Source organism: Salvelinus namaycush, chromosome 39 (genome assembly GCF_016432855.1).
Source record: "Salvelinus namaycush isolate Seneca chromosome 39, SaNama_1.0, whole genome shotgun sequence".
NCBI lineage: Eukaryota > Metazoa > Chordata > Actinopteri > Salmoniformes > Salmonidae > Salvelinus > Salvelinus namaycush.
Genome location: NC_052345.1, coordinates 739,193 through 758,576, shown reverse-complemented (window position 1 = coordinate 758,576; position 19,384 = coordinate 739,193). Strand labels below are relative to the sequence as shown.

Below are 19,384 nucleotides of genomic sequence, written 5' to 3'. Positions count from 1 at the left end.
CTCCTCCAATCAGAAGCTTCAGTTTGTTCCAAATTGGAGAAAGAGAGCAAAAATCCATCAATGAAGAACCTAGCTTGTTCCAAAAGTTTTTAAGCCAATCATCTTCCTCTGAAATTTTCCTAACGTCACTTCATCACAAAATATTTTTCTAGGAAGCCATTGATGCTACTCGGTGAGTATCTGAGGTAATTTTGCTTAATTTCCAACGAATTTAACGTCGATGACTATAAATGTGATGAAATATGACAATAACACCTCTAGTCAACCGACTTGTTTGACAACATGGTCTACCCAAATTGTGTAATTTAACAACGGTCATAACGTTATATCGCTAGCTACTGTAGGTGTACAAAATTCACAAAGTTTATTTGACCACTGACAATCCTGTAAAACCTTAGCTAACATTTATATCAACTAAAAGTTGAAATTCTATACTATTTAATTGTCTATTTTCTTTCGTTTTTTGATGGCATGCGTTTGAAGTGTATGTAGTTGAATGCATTGTATGATATGTGACAGCCTGATGGTCATTGGGGGCAAACGTGTCTTTCTATGTAAACTGAATTTAACTGCATATGAAATAATAATCACCCTAACCCTACCCATAACCCCCAAACCCCCCACTGCTGTCTTCCTCCTAGCAGACCTATCAAGCAAACGTAAGTTTCTTTATATGTATCTAATATGGTTATACTGTCACTTGTCACTGCACTCATCAGTCATGATAATAGTTTTTTTTTTGCCTCCTAAGATGGAAAATCCAAGGTTCCGTTTCACGCCCTCACAGGAGTTGGTCCTCAAGGCCACACCCCAGGCAGTAAGAGTGGCTGCTGACGGCCCCCCTGCTTCTGGTGCTCAGGGCTCTCCTGTGAGGACTAAGAAGTGGGAGGAAGTGGAGGCAGAGGCTCGCGCCCGCGTCGTCTCCGAGGGAGGTGACCCCGGTGCAGAGATGGTCATCCTGAACCGGTGCACGGTTCCGTTCGGCAAGTACTGGGGTCAGACATTCAAGTGGATGATGGAGAACGACGTAGGCTACATGTGTACGTGGTAACAGTACATCAGAAGGAGAGGGAGCGAGAGCGCAGCGTTTCCCAGCATCCCCTGATGGGCCAACAAGGACGCCTTGACTCGCTACTCGTGCGCCAATCCGGCCTTCGCTGAGATGGTCAGGTTCAACCGGGCACAGGAGGAAGCTAAAGTCCTGTCCTCCCAGCCAGGTGAGTTTGTTTAATTCTACTCATTGTATGTAAGATGTAACTCTTTTGCTCTGACAGTTAATTGGTTCCCGTGCTGATTTCAGGCCAGGAGGGCCTGGCCCTTGTTGGCATCAGGAAGTACAAGTGGGACTCGCTGCAGGACCTGTATGAGACTACAGGTGCAGACAGGATAAGGTAATGGGCATGTGTCTTTTGTGTTTTCTATGTTCAGCTCAGTGTGTTTTATGCAACATTTTACATCTGAAACGTTCCCTCTGCTGTGTCTCACAGATATGTCAGGAGCTTGAGGATGCAGACACCCCGTTATCCTGGGACTGCAATGGCCGCCTTGATTGGCTACATTCAGCGCAGAGACCAGGAGGGGGTAGCTGCTGTGGCCCAGCCCGCCTCAGCCAGCACCACCCCCGCCAGTAACACCCGGCCCAAGAGTGCGGCTACGTAAGTGTTACATATCATCTTAAAGGAAAATATAATTCTACTTGTTCCACACAGTTGGAAATGATGACATATTTGCTATGTTTCGTTTTCAAAGGCCTCTTGGTCCTGCGATCTCTGCGTTCCTGTCAAGGCGCTCTCTCACCCAGGTGAACTGCAGTCGAAGATGAAGAAGCTCATTGCCTCTCAGCCTGCAGTTCAAGGTGAGTGTGTAATTACACATGTAAGATAATATGAACTTTTTGGATAAGCTGTGTAGCTCACAATCCTTTCTCTCTCCACGTGATATAGGGGTGTCTTTCCCTCGACCAGCACTGCCACCAACAGATCTATCGGACTCAGAGCTGGTCAAAGCAGCTGCTGACATAGACACATGTATGTTTTTACGTCACTATTCATTGACAAAGGACATTTAATACGTTTTCAGTTAACGTTTGCTGACATATTAAAGTGTGTTCAATGTTTCCCTATCATCAGCCCGAGGAAATGTATTGGTAAGAATCATCTGGGTTTAGAGGAGAGTCACTGCATGTATGAACTATTAAATATCGTATCTTGCCACTGTAGCTGTCATCCTGTATGTAGCTGTCATCCTGCATGTAGCTGTCATCCTGCATGTAGCTGTCATCCTGCATGTAGCTGTCATCCTGCATGTAGCTGTGATCCTGCATGTAGCTGTCATCCTGCATGTAGCTGTCATCCTGTATGTAGCTGTCATCCTGCATGTAGCTGTCATCCTGCGTGTAGCTGTCATCCTGCATGTAGCATGTAGCTGTCATCCTGCATGTAGCTGTCATCCTGCATGTAGCTGTCATCCTGCGTGTAGCTGTCATCCTGCATGTAGCATGTAGCTGTCATCCTAAATGTAGCTGTCATCCTGCATGTAGCTGTCATCCTGCATGTAGCTGTCATCCTGCATGTAGCTGTCATCCTGCATGTAGCATGTAGCTGTCATCCTGCATGTAGCTGTCATCCTGCATGTAGCTGTCATCCTGTATGTAGCTGTCATCCTGTATGTAGCTGTCATCCTGCATGTAGCTGTAATCCTGCGTGTAGCTGTCATCCTGAATGTAGCTGTCATCCTGCATGTAGCTGTCATCCTGCATGTAGCTGTCATCCTGTATGTAGCTGTCATCCTGCATGTAGCTGTCATCCTGTATGTAGCTGTCATCCTGCATGTAGCTGTCATCCTGCGTGTAGCTGTCATCCTGCATGTAGCTGTCATCCTGCGTGTAGCTGTCATCCTGCATGTAGCTGTCATCCTGCATGTAGCTGTCATCCTGCATGTAGCTGTCATCCTGCATGTAGCTGTCATCCTGCATGTAGCTGTCATCCTGTATGTAGCTGTCATCCTGCATGTAGCTGTCATCCTGCATGTAGCTGTCATCCTGCATGTAGCTGTCATCCTGCGTGTAGATGTCATCCTGCATGTAGCTGTCATCCTGCGTGTAGCTGTCATCCTGCATGTAGCTGTCATCCTGCATGTAGCTGTCATCCTGCATGTAGCTGTCATCCTGCATGTAGCTGTCATCCTGCATGTAGCTGTCATCCTGCATGTAGCTGTCATCCTGTATGTAGCTGTCATCCTGCATGTAGCTGTCATCCTGTATGTAGCTGTCATCCTGCATGTAGCTGTCATCCTGCGTATAGCTGTCATCCTGTATGTAGCTGTCATCCTGTATGTAGCTGTCATCCTGCATGTAGCTGTCATCCTGCATGTAGCTGTCATCCTGCATGTAGCTGTCATCCTGCGTGTAGCTGTCATCCTGCGTGTAGCTGTCATCCTGCGTGTAGCTGTCATCCTGCGTGTAGCTGTCATCCTGCATGTAGCTGTCATCCTGCATGTAGCTGTCATCCTGCATATAGCTGTCATCCTGCATGTAGCTGTCATCCTGCATGTAGCTGTCATCCTGTATGTAGCTGTCATCCTGCATGTAGCTGTCATCCTGCATGTAGCTGTCATCCTGCATGTAGCTGTCATCCTGCATGTAGCTGTCATCCTGCATGTAGCTGTCATCCTGCATGTAGCTGTCATCCTGCATGTAGCTGTCATCCTGCATGTAGCTGTCATCCTGCATGTAGCTGTCATCCTGTATGTAGCGGTCATCCTGTATGTCACTTAATCATGACTTTCTCTTTTCCATTTTAATCACTCATTTAATTTCAGTTTTACACTCAAACTTGACCAACACTCATTTCATTTTTTTTTGTTACATCCTATCACTGATTGATATTCATCTGGGCATGTTGGAATGTGCTATTAACTTAATTACTGTTATCTACATTTGTAATATGTCTGTCCATTCATGCATGCATTCATGCCTGCCCCGGTCCCTGCTCCTGCCCCACTGGGGCAGAGCGAAGAGGAGGATTTGCCCCGGCAGTACTTCCTGCCTCCAAGGCCCTCAGAAAGTGCTGAGGTAAATTCATCAACTGTAATTACTCCACATTGTTAAGATATTAACCACGATGCCAAATTGGACACAGTTGTCTCCTCTCCTGCATATTCTCTCCCTGTCCGTTTCTCTGAAACATTACCATCCATTCGCCCCCGCCCCCATCACTCTCTCGTCTCACTCAGCTGCTGATTCCAGAGAGTTGGCATTCATCTCTCACCAAGTAGCAGCAGTGGTGGATCGGCCGCACGCTGTTCACCAGGAATCCCCGACCCCTTCTTCGCATGTCAGCTGTTCCTTTGGATGCCCGTACCTATATGGGCATACAAGCTGGCACGCCCCCAGTCTGCAAGACTCTGCAAGACCACCCGGAGGGTCTTGGACATCGACCTCTTGTATCTCATGGCCACTGAGTGCCTGGAATGCGGTCGATGTAAGAAGGTCGCGGGGTGGTCACGGGACCTTGTCAGTCAGCTGGACGCTCGGCATCTCTGCCAGTTTCCAGCAATATTGACATACAAGTAACTTCACAAGATTTAGTTAGTTAGTAATAAAGTAAAATAAAAGCGTGTCATTCATATGCTTTATCTCTCTCTCTCTAGGCTGTCCTGTGACCTGCGGGTTGTGAGGATGCTGAGGTCGCGCACTTTGGGGAACAGTGCGTCACAGACCTACAGCAAGCTGTGTGAAAGTCACAGCGAGTCCTGGATGCGGAGTGGAATACGGTACCTCGGGGAGTGCGAGCAGTTTCTGGCCTTGGGCACTGGGCGGCAGTTCACTGATCTACCGGAGATGCCCCCGGTGCCCTCACCCGTCTGGCTGCTGACAGTCTACAGCCATGACGTGTTGTCGCGGCTGGACGAGGTGAAGGCCAGGGTCACCTCCATCTTTGGGTCCATCTTAAAGATGGACTCTACCAAGAAGGTGAGTTTTCACTTAGAAATGTGAAGATAAGTCGTGTCTGATTTTGTACATCTATATTTAAATAATGTCTTGACCTTTCTGTCTTTGTGTGTCCGTCTCCAGGTGACTAAAAAGCTTGCGGGTACCGCTGCAGACACGGCCGCCTGGGTTACCAACGTCGGTAATGAGCATGGACTGGTCCTCGTCAGTGTCGTCACTGCCGGTGAGGGCGAGGGCTGCTCCCCAAGGCGGCTGGTCTCATGGAGTGGTACAGGCTCGCCGGGGTGGCGCCCCCCCAGCTCATGTACGTGGACTGAGACTGCTGCTCCAGCTTTGGTGGATCAAAGACAGCTGCCATGTACAATGAGTGGGACCAGCTGGTGATTCGGCTGGACATCTGGCACCTGATGCGGCGGTTTGCGCCAGGTGTCACCACTGAGAGCCACCAGCTCTACAGTCCCTTCATGCGGCAGCTGTCAGCCTGCATCTTTGAGTGGGATGCAGGCGATGTCCGCCGACTGCTGGAGGCCAAGACGTCTGCGCTGGAGGGGAGGCACGGGATGGTCGGCCTCACCGAGGAGGAGGTTTCGAGGCTGATCGGCAGGAAGGAGATTGCACTTCACTGTCGGGGTTGTACGCGTGGAGCTGCGGCGACCGAAGTCCTTCTCCTTGACCTCCTCGAGACCTTCAACAGCGAGAAGGGGGTCGACACCCTGGGCATCCCGTTGCTGGACTCCATCCACATCCAGGCAATCTGGCAAGAGCAGAGGCGCCACCTCCACTGCATACAAGACCCACCCGGGGTATACAGGTGTACACCGAGACCGGCAAAATCACGCCACGCCTTGGTTTATCTCTGCGCACCGGGCTCCACATCCTTGGAGTCATTCCACCTCAACCGGTAAATGTCATTGTGTAGCTTAAAGTAATGCTTAATGTTTAATGTTAACAGTAACAGCTCTCCCACCCTAATCATGCATTGTTCTCTCAGGTACCAGGGCAAATGCAATGCATTTCCAGGCATTCCTGTTGGATGGACTGGTGAGGTGAAACGAGGACCGTGCGCATGCAGCAGTGGAGGGAAAGAACAGGCAGTCCCTGCTCTCCTACAGTGGCCACCTGCAGCACATCCTTAACCTTAGCAGCCAAAGGGTGCTTGGCAAGGAACAGGGTAAGGACTACTCCAAGCCTAGCGAGTACACGGGTAAGTCGAGTAAGAGAACGAACATTTACATCAATCTTATTAATTACATCCCATTAACACTTCCCTGTTAACTCGAAATGACACAACGACAAGGTTCCAGTTTAACAAAGTTTACTCTACTATATGAACACACTACAAGGTAGCCATTACACTCCAGGCTAGGTCCAACAACGAACAGACTTCCAGCGCATGCGCACTCTTGACTCCGTGATAGCCCCGTAATAACAGGAGTATAGGGATACTTAAAACATGAACTTAACAATCTCCCCCTTTTCTTTAAAGACAAATAAAACATCAACAACATAATTAAAGGTCCAAGTATTATTCAAGATCCCCATTACAAATGGGTTGTGTTACAGGCTGCCACTTTCCATTACTGAGAGCCTGTAGGAGCGAGAGCCTGTAGGAGCACAAGACCGGATGCTCCCTTTTTAGTCAGACAGTCAGCAAGCTGTTCCTTTGTGGTCGACCACAGAATCCGCTGGATTCTCTGTGCTTGAATAAGTTCCTTGATGCTGCTAATCTCAAAGTCTTTTCTCTGTGACAGACTTGGTTGACTTCACAGCATCAACTAATGAGTAGTTGTCAGTGACACAAACTACAGGTAGGAAGTGCCGTTTTGTCCCACCAGTGATAACCTAGCGAAGCATCACTGAAGACAACTAGTTTCAAAGAGTCATCTTTTCCAACATGCTGAAACTTTAACGTCACTTGTTGTGATTCCAGTTTACGAACAACTTTGTTTGCCTCATGAATGGTTTGTACAGTGGCGTGTTTTGTGTTAGATGCCAAGTTGCAACCATCAAACCAGGTCTACTCTGTCTCGCAGCCCATAAAATTTGTCCCATCTTTGACCTCAATTGACCAGCTTCAATTCCACAGAGGGGAATTCCTTTGTACGGCTCTTGAAGAATCCATGTGGATAGGTTGAAGATTCTTGATATAGCTCTCCAGTTGCATCAGTATTTTTCCATCAACTGTAATAAACTCTATGCCAACATAACAAAAATGATCATGCTCCTCACGGCCAACCTAGAAAACAGCTTTGAGGTGTGGAATCACAGTTGAAGCAAAGGTCTGTGAGCCACCCCAGATAAAGTCATCAACATGACAGGCAAGTACTCCAGTCACATTGCAGTCTTGATCAAGCCAATAGAAGACTGCAGGATCCACTTGTGACATTTTTCCACCTGTATTCAGCATTGTTGCCTTGACTTTGTTGTACCAGTAGAGTGATCCATCTGCCAGTCCATACACACACTTTTTTAGTTTCCACAGTGTTCCTTCACTTTTAGCTTCGGGCGGAGGTCGGATGTGAATGTCCCTTGACAGCTCTGTTCCCTGCAAAAATCCAGATTTGATGTCTATGGAATTAAGTTTCCATTTTTTCTGGCAGATCACTGACATCAGCAATCTGAGTGACTCTGAGGCCCATGTCGGTGAGTCTTTTGGGAGTTCTTTAGCAGCCAGCTCCTCAAAAACTCTAGCCACTAGACGTGCTTTGGGCACTATTCCAGTTAAGGATTCTTTAAGGGTACACACCCACCTTGTTGAGACGCACTTTTGGCCAATGTCTTTGACTTCCTCAAACACTCCATTTTTCCTCCAATTACTGAGCTCATCTAGCTTAGCTGAGTCAAATGACACGTCCTTTGTTTCAAGTACATCATCATTTTGAATGTCATTCTGTTTTTCTCGATTTTCCATTGGTTCAATTCTGATATTATCTACAAGTGGCAGGTCAGCTGACCCTGTTGTACCAGAAAGTGTAGCTGGTTCAGAGTACTGCAAGTTGTACCAGTTCTTGTGTTTTGCTTTTCCTGCTCGTCCAATGACGGTTGCTGTATGTGGAATACCACTTTCTCTGTCCGTGTATTTAACAGGTTGTCCAGTTTTCAGATTGGAACAACCATGTTCTCTTAACACATGTGGCTGTTGAATGTTTTCCTCATTTGAACGCTCAACAGTATTACCTGTGGCATGGTTGAAGGTCTCTGCTCCATTTCCTATGTCAGTTTCGGTGTCCATATCATTGGATGCGACATCTGGTAGGTTTGTGTCTGTTACTGTGTCCTTTTTGTCATTTTCATTAGGAGACTGATTCTCAGCAACAGCCCCTCTATCTTGTTGATCATTTACTTTCCGCAATCTTGAGTGATGCACCCTGACAATCATGCCTCCGTGCCTCACAAATATCACCACACCATCTTGACCAATGACTACTCCCGGTCCTTTCCACTCTTGACAGTCAACTCGTTTGTAGTACACTTTGTCTCCAGACTCGTACTTCTCATCATCATTATTCCCTGAACTGCTGAGTAACTTTTGAAGTCTGTTAACTGTATCATGTCCAAACTGTTTGTAAAGCTTTAACAATACTTTGTGTTTTTCTTTAGTGCTCATGTTCTCTGTGACTGTCAGAATCTTCATGTGCTCTGTGTCAGTCAGAATCTCATTTTTGCATGGACACTGTGTGATGTCTTTGTCTAAAATGTTTACACAATAGTGGCCTGAGGTAGTAAGTTCAAGAGTCACTGGTTGTTTAAACATCACTGCCTTGTCATTTTTTATGTCTAGTACAGCCTCTGCCTTCTTGAGGGAAGCTTTGCTTAATAGTAAGGGGATATCTGTAGGGACCACCTCTGTTTCAATGTGACACTTAGTCTGACCAATTTTTGCTGGTATCTTAACTCTCTTGGTAGAATGGACAATTCTCCCGTCTCCAAATTTGAAAGCTCTGTTGCTTGGTGTGTCAATCATATTTTGTACTTCCTTCATATTTAGTTCACTGACATAGCTATCAAGCCATTTTGCACCACACACTGTCCGTGTACATGCAGTATCAATCACAGCAGATCCTAAGGATTCAACTATAAAAATCTCAGTATCAGAAGCAGATTCATTTGAAAACAGTGTAATGTTACACTGCTCTATCTCTGTGTTTACATTTTCCTCTGTTAGTTTAACTTGTTCATTTTTATGAGGACAGTCTTTAACCCAATGGTAAGTGCTTTGACAAATAGCACATTTCGATCTCCTTCCATATGTGTCCAGTGGATTTGTGCCGGGAAATGGCGCCCTCTTCTGGTTATCTTGAGAACGTGACTTTTTGGCGCCTTTTCTGTGCTGCTCGGTGTAATATGCTGCGTCACTCACTTGCATTCCATCTGTTATTGGCGCGACAGACGTCTTTTCACCAAATATTCTTTTTAGTGCCGACTTCATAGATGCAAAAGTCAGCACAGTACAAGCAGTCAACGCCAACTGTTTCTCCCTACCATCTAGACAAGCAGTGTCTAGCAACTTGAACCCTAACACTGCATCTGGGAGAACCATGTCGTACTTGCGCATTCTATTGTACCTCTGTTCGAAATCAATGATGTAGTCCGCCATTGCAACCGAAATATCTCTCGTAACACTGTCAAAGTTTGAATATGCCTCGTAGGCACGGTCTTTCTCTTCTTTAAGAAATACAGAATCCAGTGCTGTGATCAAAGTTCCCATACCGTCATCCTTGTTCAAATCCTCAACGGATATCTCCAGTGCTGTATCTCTCGCTCTTCCCTCGAGCGATAATACCACCGCAAGTGCTTGCTTTTTCGCGTCCAGATTAGTAACGCGTGTCCAGATTCCCAGTTCATTTTTCCAACTTTCGTACGACCTCTTCTCGTCGAAGCGAGGTGGCACGTTGTAGTTAGAAGCCATCGTCTGCTACCAATGTTAACTCGAAATGACACAACGACAAGGTTCCAGTTTAACAAAGTTTACTCTACTATATGAACACACTACAAGGTAGCCATTACACTCCAGGCTAGGTCCAACAACGAACAGACTTCCAGCGCATGCGCACTCTTGACTCCGTGATAGCCCCGTAATAACAGGAGTATAGGGATACTTAAAACATGAACTTAACATTCCCTACTCTGCTTTTGCCAGATTTTTATTTTTTTGCTTAAATAGGGGAACTCCTCGGAGTGGAGTACCTGTACTCGCAGACTGGCAGAGTGCTGCAGGATGTCAGCGTGGACCCTGACCTTCCTGGAAGAGGCAGCCACCGTCAAGCAGCTCGATGAGGAGGACGAGGGCTTTCAGGAGGATGTGGACCCGACAATCCACATCCCTCATGTCACTCATATGAGCGCCCCGTCCTCCAGCTCAGCTGCACCTCTGTCAGGGGAACCCGCTGACGCATCCAGGTCTGGGCCATCCAGTCCCACCGCCCCTGAAGACGGAAGCTCTCCTGAGGCCCCTGATCGACACGGTTCTCCTCACCCTGACAACTCCTCTGATTCAGAGGTAATTATAATTGACCTTTTGTGTTGTTGAAAATAAAAATGTTATTGCAACCTCTTTGAAATAAGAAATTGAGACAAACTCAAGACAATTTTCGGTGTTTAATACCAAGGATGCCCTCAGCTGAGTGCATTCGTTTAGAAAGCTCACAACACGTCTTATACTCTTCCCTTGTAGACGTCACCTCCCTAGTTATACATTTTATGACCCCAATGACTCTCCCCTTCTTTCCCCTGTGGAATGTCCACGGTCCTCTCTTTGTTTAGCTATCCATCTTCTGGGCCTGACCCTGATCTCTGATCCTAGGCAATTTCCTCTTGTCTGATTAGGTCATGGTTTGTAAATTAGCATACACAAAGTTTCTTGACCTAAACTCCGTTAATACTCACAGTAATCATTCACTAAACAGGATTAAAAAACTACAGTTTAACTTGAAACATGTTACATTTTAACAGATTCCATCTGTTGATTTTCAGTTACACAATATAAAACATCTTCTATTTCCTTTGTAGAAGAATCTTATGTGTTACCCCTAAATGTTTGACAACGTCCTCATCGATTCTTCCATGTCTCTTTATCTTCAGGGGGAGACGCAAGGCCCTAATGCAATGCCTGGCTACCAGCATGTCCGCAGGCTTGCCAGGGCCTTGGTGGGGGTGAGGAACCGTCAGGGGCTGTCGGACCGCAGGGTAGACGGTCTGGTGGCGCTGTGGCTGGCGCTTGATCTACCCTGCCCGACACCAGGAGAGGATCGTTCAGGGGCGGTTCAAGGCAACGAAGGGGAAGTCGTCCATTGTCGTAGTAAAAGACTCTCTCTAATGGTATGTTGTTAGTGTTCATGTCCTCCACCTTACTATTATATTGCCTGCCTCTACATTAAATGCAAATGAAGGTCAGGCGATGGCTATCATTATTTTCAATGTTCTCTAATTATTTATCTCCTCTGTTTCAGTTGCCTTCTTGGACTCAACTCGGGCCCTGCAAATTGGCCGGGCACCAGCCGTTTGGTGGAGGCCATTTGCAGTCAGCTCTACCAAATCCATCCCAGCGCCATCAGCCTACTTTATGATACAGAATGCAGGGATGTGTACTGAACCTGTACCCATAATAAAACAAAGTGCTCTATGCATCTAAAGGCTTTAATGAAGTGGCATCTGCATTCATATAGATGATTTTGCAATAGTCTAGGACCAGTAAGAACATAGATTGAATTATCTGCTTTGTATTATTAAGCAAGAGGCCTGACCTATTTCTATAGAAGAAGACCCTTTTTATATTCAGCATCTTAATTAACTCATCATTATGTTTTAAAAAAAGACAACTTAACGTATTTACTGATACACCACCGTACTAGGGACGTACACTTCAATCATTAGAATAATTGTTGTGTCCTCTAGAAAACAACATACTTAGTTTTCCATGTATTCAATAATAATTTAAGGTCAAAGGTTTTCTGCAAAATATTGAAAGCATAATGTAGTTCAGATAGAGTATGATCAGCAGGGCGGGCGATAGAGTACTCAACCGTATCGTCTGCATACAGGTGCAGGTAAAACATTATTATTATATATTTCTGACAAAACAATATTATTCATGTATAAAATAGTTGTTTATTAGACATTCTAACATAACACAATATCTAGATACTAAAACATGTATATGCAACATTTGAACAACAATTTCGACCCCCTCGGGTTATAAAGTATATGACATGACGACACATTGGCTATTTTAGTATTCCTTTTTTTATTTACATGTTTATAATTCGAAAGTATATTTTTAGAGTGGAGGGAAATATTTTTATGTTAAACTGTAGAGAACAAGAAGCTTTGGTGAATCAAAGAGTCACTGATGTTTTGTATACAGTACCACACATATCCAGAAGGCTCGTTCTGACAATAAACAAGAAGTTTTAACGTTTCAAACGAGGATGTCAAGACAGGTCCGTACTGTAGTACTACGCTATTACACTGTTATGTACTACTAATGTTCTAGTATCTAGGATGTTAAGGAATATCTATAGGGGGGAACATGTACAAGATATAACACATTCCCCACTGCATCGAAGGATGCTGACACTGACATTGTATTATGTGAAAGTAGCATAAGTATGTGTAATGAGTTTACAATTTTGTTTAAAAGTTCAGAATATGTCTAGGGAATATTGAGATGGGGTACATATATTATGTATTTCCATGTCTTACACATGTTTAATAACTTGTGAGTTGTAGACATATTTTGATTTAGTTCAGCGTTGAGTCGTTTTGTTTTACATGTAATCTAAGATCTTCACAACCTAATACATATACAACTTTTTTCATTCCCCCCATGGCTATATAAACCCAACTCTAGGTTTCATTTGCATTATAATAATGATTTACAAATGAAAAAGTCAATAGTTAATTGCATATTATGTAATTGTTGATTAGATTCTTTTTCATTATTTAGCCAATTTTCTCAACTGTGACCCCCTTGCTTTTATGGTTTATAAAATCCGTTGCTAGTCCTAAATCCAGACAAAGTCCAAACATATGTGATTGTTATAAAGGGTATACGTTGAGGGGGAACAAACATATGTGTTCCTGGAAGGGTGAGCTTTCAGGAATGGGGTCACAATACATATGCTAGAAGTGATAGAAACAAGGATGTATTTCCCAGAAACTAATAGTGTATATCAATTGGTAATTCACGGTATCATGGTTCAATGATACGTGGTCCATTCTGCGGACTGAGAATAAAAATACTTTGCAGAACACAAACATTTAGATTGTATACATTGTTGCTTTGGCAATATTGACACAATGTTTTTCATGCCAATAAAGCAGCTTCAATTTGAAAAAAATTATAATTTGAGAAAAGACAGAGAGAAAGGAGAGAGAGAGAAAAGAACGACAAGAGAGTCTGTCGTTCATGTCCCGCCTCCCCTAAAATCCACGGAGAAGTTCTTTGCAGTTAGTTCTCCATCATTCCGAGTACTTGTGAGAAAGATAGTTGTAAAGGTAACGTTAGCTATATTTCATCGCGGATTTCGGAACACAGTTGTGTATTTCGGTGAATTAAGGTGAGTTTCAGTCGTTGATTTAGTTGTCATCACGTATTTCAGGAAACATTTGGATGAATTAATGTGAGTTTCAGTCGTGGTCGTAAAGGTAACGTTAGCTATATTTCATGGCGGATTTCAGAACACAGTTTCAGTCAATTTAAGTGAGTTTCAGTCGATTTTCTTGAAAACGAGTCCTGTCGCTAGCTAATAATGTGTAATAAAGGGCGGTAATAATTGATAGTTAGCTGGCTAACTAGTTAACGTTATATATTTAGCCAATGTAGTTAACGTGCAGTGTTAACTTAGTGTACTACAACGCACACTTGCCAGTTAGCTAACGTTATATGTAGAATGAAATGGACATTTAACGCTGTATGGGCCAGCTGGCTAACGTTATATGTAGAATGAAATGGACATTTAACGCTGTATGGGCCAGCTGGCTAACGTTATATGAAGAATGAAATTGACATTTAACGCTGTATGGGCTCTACTGTAAGCAGGGTAACTATGTGGTCCACTGTATTGCTGTCAACAAATAACGTGTGTGTATGTGTGTGAATAACCTCTCTTAATGAAAGGAAGAATGGATTATGTTCACACCCCTGCTTTCCGCTTGGAGCCCTCTGGTGCCCTCACCCTGAGGGCATCTGAAGAGGCTGCCAGGGTTGCCAGGACCATCCAGGAGGAAGAGTGTACAGGTGTAGTCCGGGTGCTGAAGCCACGACAAGTGAAGGAGAAGGCAAAGGCTTGTGTGGTAGCCAGAGGGGGTGACCCGGATGATAGCCGACTGGTGGACAGTGAGAGTGCCATCCAGTTCGGCAAATACCGTGGTCAAACCTTCAAGTGGCTGCTAAGCCACGATGTCGGCTATGCCGTCATGGTCTTGGCTTCTCACCAGCAAGAGAGGGAGATGGGGGACACAAACACGTCTTCTGAAATGGCCAACAAGGACCGGTTTGACTGGTACTCTTTTCCTTAAATAGTTGTAATTTCTTATAAAATTACAAAAACATGAAATCAGTCAGAATCACAATACAATTTATAACATTTTCCCAACCATCCGGACAGGTATACCAACCTGTTTCCTGAGGTCCAGAAGGCAGTGGAGGAACGCAGGGTACGGGACGGGACCTTGCCCCCCCGACCTGACCAGGAGGACACAGTAACAGCTGTAGCGCCTCCTAATCCATGTAAATATATATTCTGTAGTCATCTAAGTCAATCAAACAGTAAATCAAACAGTGTAGCAGTTGACAATATAACTGTGTCATTATGTTTGTCTGTGTTTCTTAGCTGCCGAGCCATCGGATCAGGAGGTGCTGTCTATCTGCGTGGGTTTTGACCAAGGTACTCTATGTTATGGCACTTTATTGTTTTTTTCTGTTGAGAAGAATATACATATGAAATTACCTTTCCCCTAATAACTATCTGTTGTTGTTAGCATTAACAGGATACACTTTAAAGTGGTAAGGTAAGTGGTAAAATTGTTAAAACACCTCCTAGCTGGGCTTAGAAATCACTGTAGAATTTCTCATTTTTGCATCCATTTTGCTTGCCATAGAAAAATCCTTCCTCATCTTTTTGTGGAATGAATTGTTTACTGTAGCTTGTCTTGTCACCATTCCAACCTGTATTTCAGTCTGCATCACTTTGCTTGGCCTATTCCTTGCTTGTAGATGTCTACCCACTATACATCTGTCGTTTGTATCTTTTAAATGTAGATTGTGTTTAACCTAGATTCCTAACCTCTACCACTGATAACACTGATCAAAACTAAACCAAAGTGCATTGGCTGTCAACAGGCTGTTAACATGTTTTGAAGCTGAAGCTCTATTCTAATTGAATTATTTCACTTATTTCTCTGAAATATTTTGTGAGACTAACTCCTGTGCTCCTGTAGCAGTTCCTACTGCTCCCACCCCCACCGCACCCCCTGCTGTGCTAGCTCCTACTGCTCCCACTCCCACCGCGCCCCCTGCTGTGCTAGCTCCTATTGCCCCTCCTCAGCTCCAGTCAGCCTCCCAGCCAACAGCTGGACCACTACAGCCTGCTGCTGACGCTCAGGTAAACGTCTCACCTCAACTATGACTTGGCTATTTCATTTCACTTTTGGTTGTGTGGGGATGGAAAAGAAATGTATTGATTCTCTGCTCTGTTGCAGGTGCTTCTCCCTGAGGGATGGAAGCAGACCCTCCCAAAGGAGCAGCAAGAGTGGGTCAGTCGGGCCATTTTCATCAGGAACAAGCAGCTCAAATGTGTCCTGAAAAGCCAGCTTGAGCTGTGGTACTTCCCTCCTCTGCCTCCTAACATCAGCCATCAGCCTCCAGCTTCTCCCTCCGCCTACTTCCTCCGGCCATTCTGCCTCTGGATGCCCTACCGCCTGTGGGCCTTTAAGTTTGTGTGCACCCAGCCACGGTGCAAGCGTCAAAAGCTCACAGGCTGTGGGGTGTACAAGACAGTCCGGAGGGTGCTTGACATGGACGGCTGGTATTATATGGGGACAGAATACCTGGAGTGCCGCCTCTGTAAGAAGAAGCTAGCAGGATGGTCGCTGGATATCTTGGACCAGCTGGACGCAAGTCATCGCTCCATTTTCCCAGCCATCTTGACTTACAGGTTAGTAATTCACACCTCTGAAAATCAAAGCTCTTGTTCACTTTGAGGAAAAACAGAAAAAAGCATCATGGTGAGAAAAAGAGGCGGTCAGTAGGTTCTTGTCAACACTGAGGTTTTGATTTGTCAAAGCCCCATTGACATGTTAATTAGCTCTTTGCCCCATTGAAATGTTAATGAGCTCTTTGATCTGAATGTCTGACCTTTGATCTCTTATCAGGAACTTCCCAAACAAAGCAAAGTGTTTCAAAGTCACCCTTTCCCAAGCCCCTCCTTCCCTTATCAAAGTGTTTCTAGAACCCCCCTCCACACTCCTCACCCTCTTCTCCTCCTTTCCCCCACAATTGTCTCTGTGTATTAGGCTGTCATGTGACCTGAAGGTGGTCAGGCTGATGAGAGAGAGGACACTGGGGAACAGTGTGACCAGGCTGTACAACCAGCTGAGGGAGCAGCACAGCCAGACCTGGATGAGTCGGACCCTGTACTACCTGTCCGTCTGTGACCACTTTGTAGTCCCAGGTGCCGCACCACTGAGGGTAACACCTCCTCCTCCCTTTTTGGATGTGCCCTCAGCCCAGTGGCTGCTGACTGTCCACGGCTACGACGTTCTGTTCCAGCTGGAGGACTTCAAGGCCAGAGTCACCTCCATCTTTGGGTCCATCCTGAAGATGGATTCAACCAAGAAGGTGATTTAAGATGTTTTGACCAGAAATAATACTAGTTAGTTAGAGACAATCAAATGAATAATAATTTATTATGACTTATTTTATGACTTAATAAATGTATTGTGAAACTTTGTGTCCACTCACTGACATGACTGTGTGTTTGTCTGTCTTGTCTGTCTGTGTTTGTTTGACTCCCCTCAGGTGACCAAGAAACTAGCTGGGGCAGCACACGGGACAGCAGCGTGGGCCACAAATGTGGGCAATGAGTACGGCCAGGTGCTCATGACGGTCCTCACTGACAGCGAAGGAGAGGGCCTGCTCGACATGGCAGCTGGCCTCCAGCAGCGCTACAGTAGAGCTGGAGTGGCACCTCCCAAGCTGCTCTATGTCACCCGGGACTGCTGCGCCCTGATGGGAAAGGGGAAGACGGCAGCCATGTTCAGCCAGTGGGAGGAACTCATCGTCCGGCTGGATGTGGGGCACCTCATCCGTCGCTTTGCTCGGGGAGTGACAACAGAGAGCCATCCTCTGTATGCTCTCTTTTTGCGGCGGCTCTCCTCCTGCATGTTGGTGTGGTGTGCAGATGATGTGGAGCGCCTGCTGGAGGCCAAGCGAGGTGAGCTCAAGGAGAGCCACATCACGGGGCTCAGCGACGCACAGGTGTTGAAGAGGATCAGCCTGAAGGAGATGGCTCGGCACTGTCGTCGCCGCACGCGCGGGGCGGAGGAGACCGAGCGTCTCATCGGGGAGCTCCTGGAGACCTTCATCGATGCCACAGACACCCTGGGCGTCCGGCTCCTGGACCGTGACCGAATGCAGGCCATCTGGCAGACCCAGAGACGACACCTGGTCTGTATTCAGGACCCCCCTGGTGTTAGTATCTACACCAAAAAGGGCAAGGACGTGACCAAGGGAGGGGTCATCCTGCCTGTGTTGCGTTGCGCCCGTGAGTCCACCTCCCTGGAGTCTTTCCACCTCCACCTCAACCGCTTCATTCCTGGTATGTTAAATGTAAAACCGGATCATGTTGTTACGTCATGTTGTGTGTTAACAACTGTGTGCATGTGAGGAGTTATTATTTATTGTTGTTGTTGTTGTTGTCCTCATTTATAGGAACAAGTGCGTCTGCCGAGCACTTTCAGGCCTACCTCCTTGAAGGGTTGGTTCGGTGGAATGAGGACCGTGCCGAAGCTGCAGCGGAGGGGGGGGGACAGAAGCAGACCCTGCACTGCTATGATGGTGTAGCCCAGCACGCCATCAATGAGCTGAGCCAGAAGCTCCTGGGCCGCAGTCTTGTGAAGGATCACACAAGGCCTGCAAAGTACACTGGTATGTATTTCTAAATTATACAATTATACACACACACTAAAACATGTACAGTTCTGTTTATGTACAACTCTCTTTTTTTTGTCTCTTTGTTTAAGGGGAACTCATTGGGGTCGAGTATCTCTTCTCCCAGACCCATGGTGACCAGAGGTTGGAGTCCAACCTCGGTAAGGACCCGGATGTCCCAGACGGGACACCTGATCTATTTGAGGGGGGAGAGGGAGAGGAGGATGACCTGAGAGAGCTTGAGGAGGAGGATGACCCCACCATGTCCTTGCCCGACCTCGATGACCATCTCCCACCAGTCCCTCCACTCAGGAAGGCCGCTCCACCGCCCACTCAACCCAACCCATCCCAGGTACCTGTCGTCACACCCCCTGATGACACTATGGAGGAGATGGACACTGCACCAGCTGCCAGTCAGGACCCGGAGGATGACGTAAGTGCCTATCCACATCCTAAACAGCTCACTCTCAAGTTTCTTTCCATTCATAACTATTAATCTGACTATTAATCCAACCCTTCCCCACAACTCTTCTAATTTCCAGGAGTACATAGGACCTGATGGGGTTAGTGGATACCAGCACGTGGTCCTCCTGGCCAAGAGTCTGCTGAGGCTGCTGGAGGGGCCATGGATCTCTAATAGGCAAATAGAGGAGATCATGGCTCTCTGGGGAAATCTTCCGGAGAGAGACAAGGCGGCAGTCTCCTACCCCGAGAGGTTCCGGGACCGAGTCCTGCAGGGGAGCTTCAACAATTCAAAGAGCTCAACCGTGACGGGGGAAGAGAGTATGAAGCGGTATGTACTGCACATTGTTCTAAACTCACTACACACATAAAGACATAAGTGTATTTCTCATTAACGTGATGTTTCCTTTTGTTAACTTAATCTACCTTCAGCTCCCTGCTTGGCCAAGACTCTGGACCTGCTCAGTGGCCCAACACCAGCAGGACAGTGGAGGCCATTTTTGTGGAGCTGTGCCACAAACACCCTGCTGGCAAGACGGTTCTTGGTAACCGGGTCAACAGGTGGGCTGCTATCCTGGGGGACTACAGGAGAATCAGGACCATGGTGCTGGGCAGCCCAAACCTCAATACCCACACAAGGCTGCAATTATTCGAGGTCAACAAGCTGACCTTGACACAGTGGTAAGTTTAAAAAATAAATGTTGGTATATTTTATGTGTAGTTCACTGGTTGACAGTGTTCCTGATAACAGTAAACATATTTCACGTTTTTCACACAGGTACAACAAATGGATATCCTCTATGGAGAGAGTGGCCCTGCAC

At 46.0% G+C, this 19,384-nt stretch overlaps 2 protein-coding genes and 1 long non-coding RNA gene across 4 annotated transcripts; all 3 read left to right on the top strand.

Moving 5' to 3' along the window:
* The first annotated feature begins 4,659 nt into the window (after window positions 1-4,659).
* LOC120033059 lies at window positions 4,660-12,868 on the top strand. Of its 2 annotated transcripts, none has more exons than XM_038979347.1 (6): window positions 4,660-4,972; window positions 5,075-5,852; window positions 5,943-6,122; window positions 10,116-10,451; window positions 11,033-11,269; window positions 11,401-12,868. In XM_038979347.1, exons 3-6 carry the CDS (start codon window positions 6,018-6,020, stop codon window positions 11,515-11,517), a joined length of 795 nt encoding a protein of 264 aa, XP_038835275.1. In that variant the 5' UTR covers window positions 4,660-4,972; window positions 5,075-5,852; window positions 5,943-6,017; the 3' UTR covers window positions 11,518-12,868. The 2 variants fall into 2 exon arrangements, with proteins under 2 accessions (XP_038835275.1, XP_038835276.1); XM_038979348.1 differs by having other exon boundaries at window positions 10,092-10,451.
* Window positions 12,869-14,685: 1,817 nt separating this feature from the next.
* Window positions 14,686-15,467, top strand: LOC120032781. Its single transcript, XR_005473852.1, has 3 exons — window positions 14,686-14,838; window positions 14,933-14,962; window positions 15,392-15,467. It is a non-coding gene; the product is annotated as an uncharacterized LOC120032781 (long non-coding RNA).
* A 27-nt stretch (window positions 15,468-15,494) lies between these two features.
* LOC120032437 lies at window positions 15,495-17,837 on the top strand. The gene is made up of 4 exons (XM_038978540.1): window positions 15,495-15,555; window positions 15,653-16,107; window positions 16,466-16,790; window positions 16,971-17,837. The coding sequence occupies exons 2-4, from the start codon at window positions 15,860-15,862 to the stop codon at window positions 17,835-17,837; spliced, it is 1,440 nt and encodes a 479-aa protein (XP_038834468.1). The 5' UTR covers window positions 15,495-15,555; window positions 15,653-15,859.
* The last annotated feature ends 1,547 nt before the right edge of the window (window positions 17,838-19,384 follow it).

Coding starts and splice junctions, on each gene's coding strand:
- LOC120033059 (XM_038979347.1), top strand. CDS start 6,018: ATGCAGCAGTGGAGGGAAAGAACAGGCAGTCCCTGCTCTCCTACAGTG. Junction 6,123..10,115: donor GGTGCTTGGCAAGGAACAGG/GTAAGGACTACT, acceptor TTGCTTAAATAG/GGGAACTCCTCGGAGTGGAG. Junction 10,452..11,032: donor ACAACTCCTCTGATTCAGAG/GTAATTATAATT, acceptor CTTTATCTTCAG/GGGGAGACGCAAGGCCCTAA.
- LOC120032437 (XM_038978540.1), top strand. CDS start 15,860: ATGCCCTACCGCCTGTGGGCCTTTAAGTTTGTGTGCACCCAGCCACGG. Junction 16,108..16,465: donor CCAGCCATCTTGACTTACAG/GTTAGTAATTCA, acceptor TCTGTGTATTAG/GCTGTCATGTGACCTGAAGG. Junction 16,791..16,970: donor AGATGGATTCAACCAAGAAG/GTGATTTAAGAT, acceptor GACTCCCCTCAG/GTGACCAAGAAACTAGCTGG.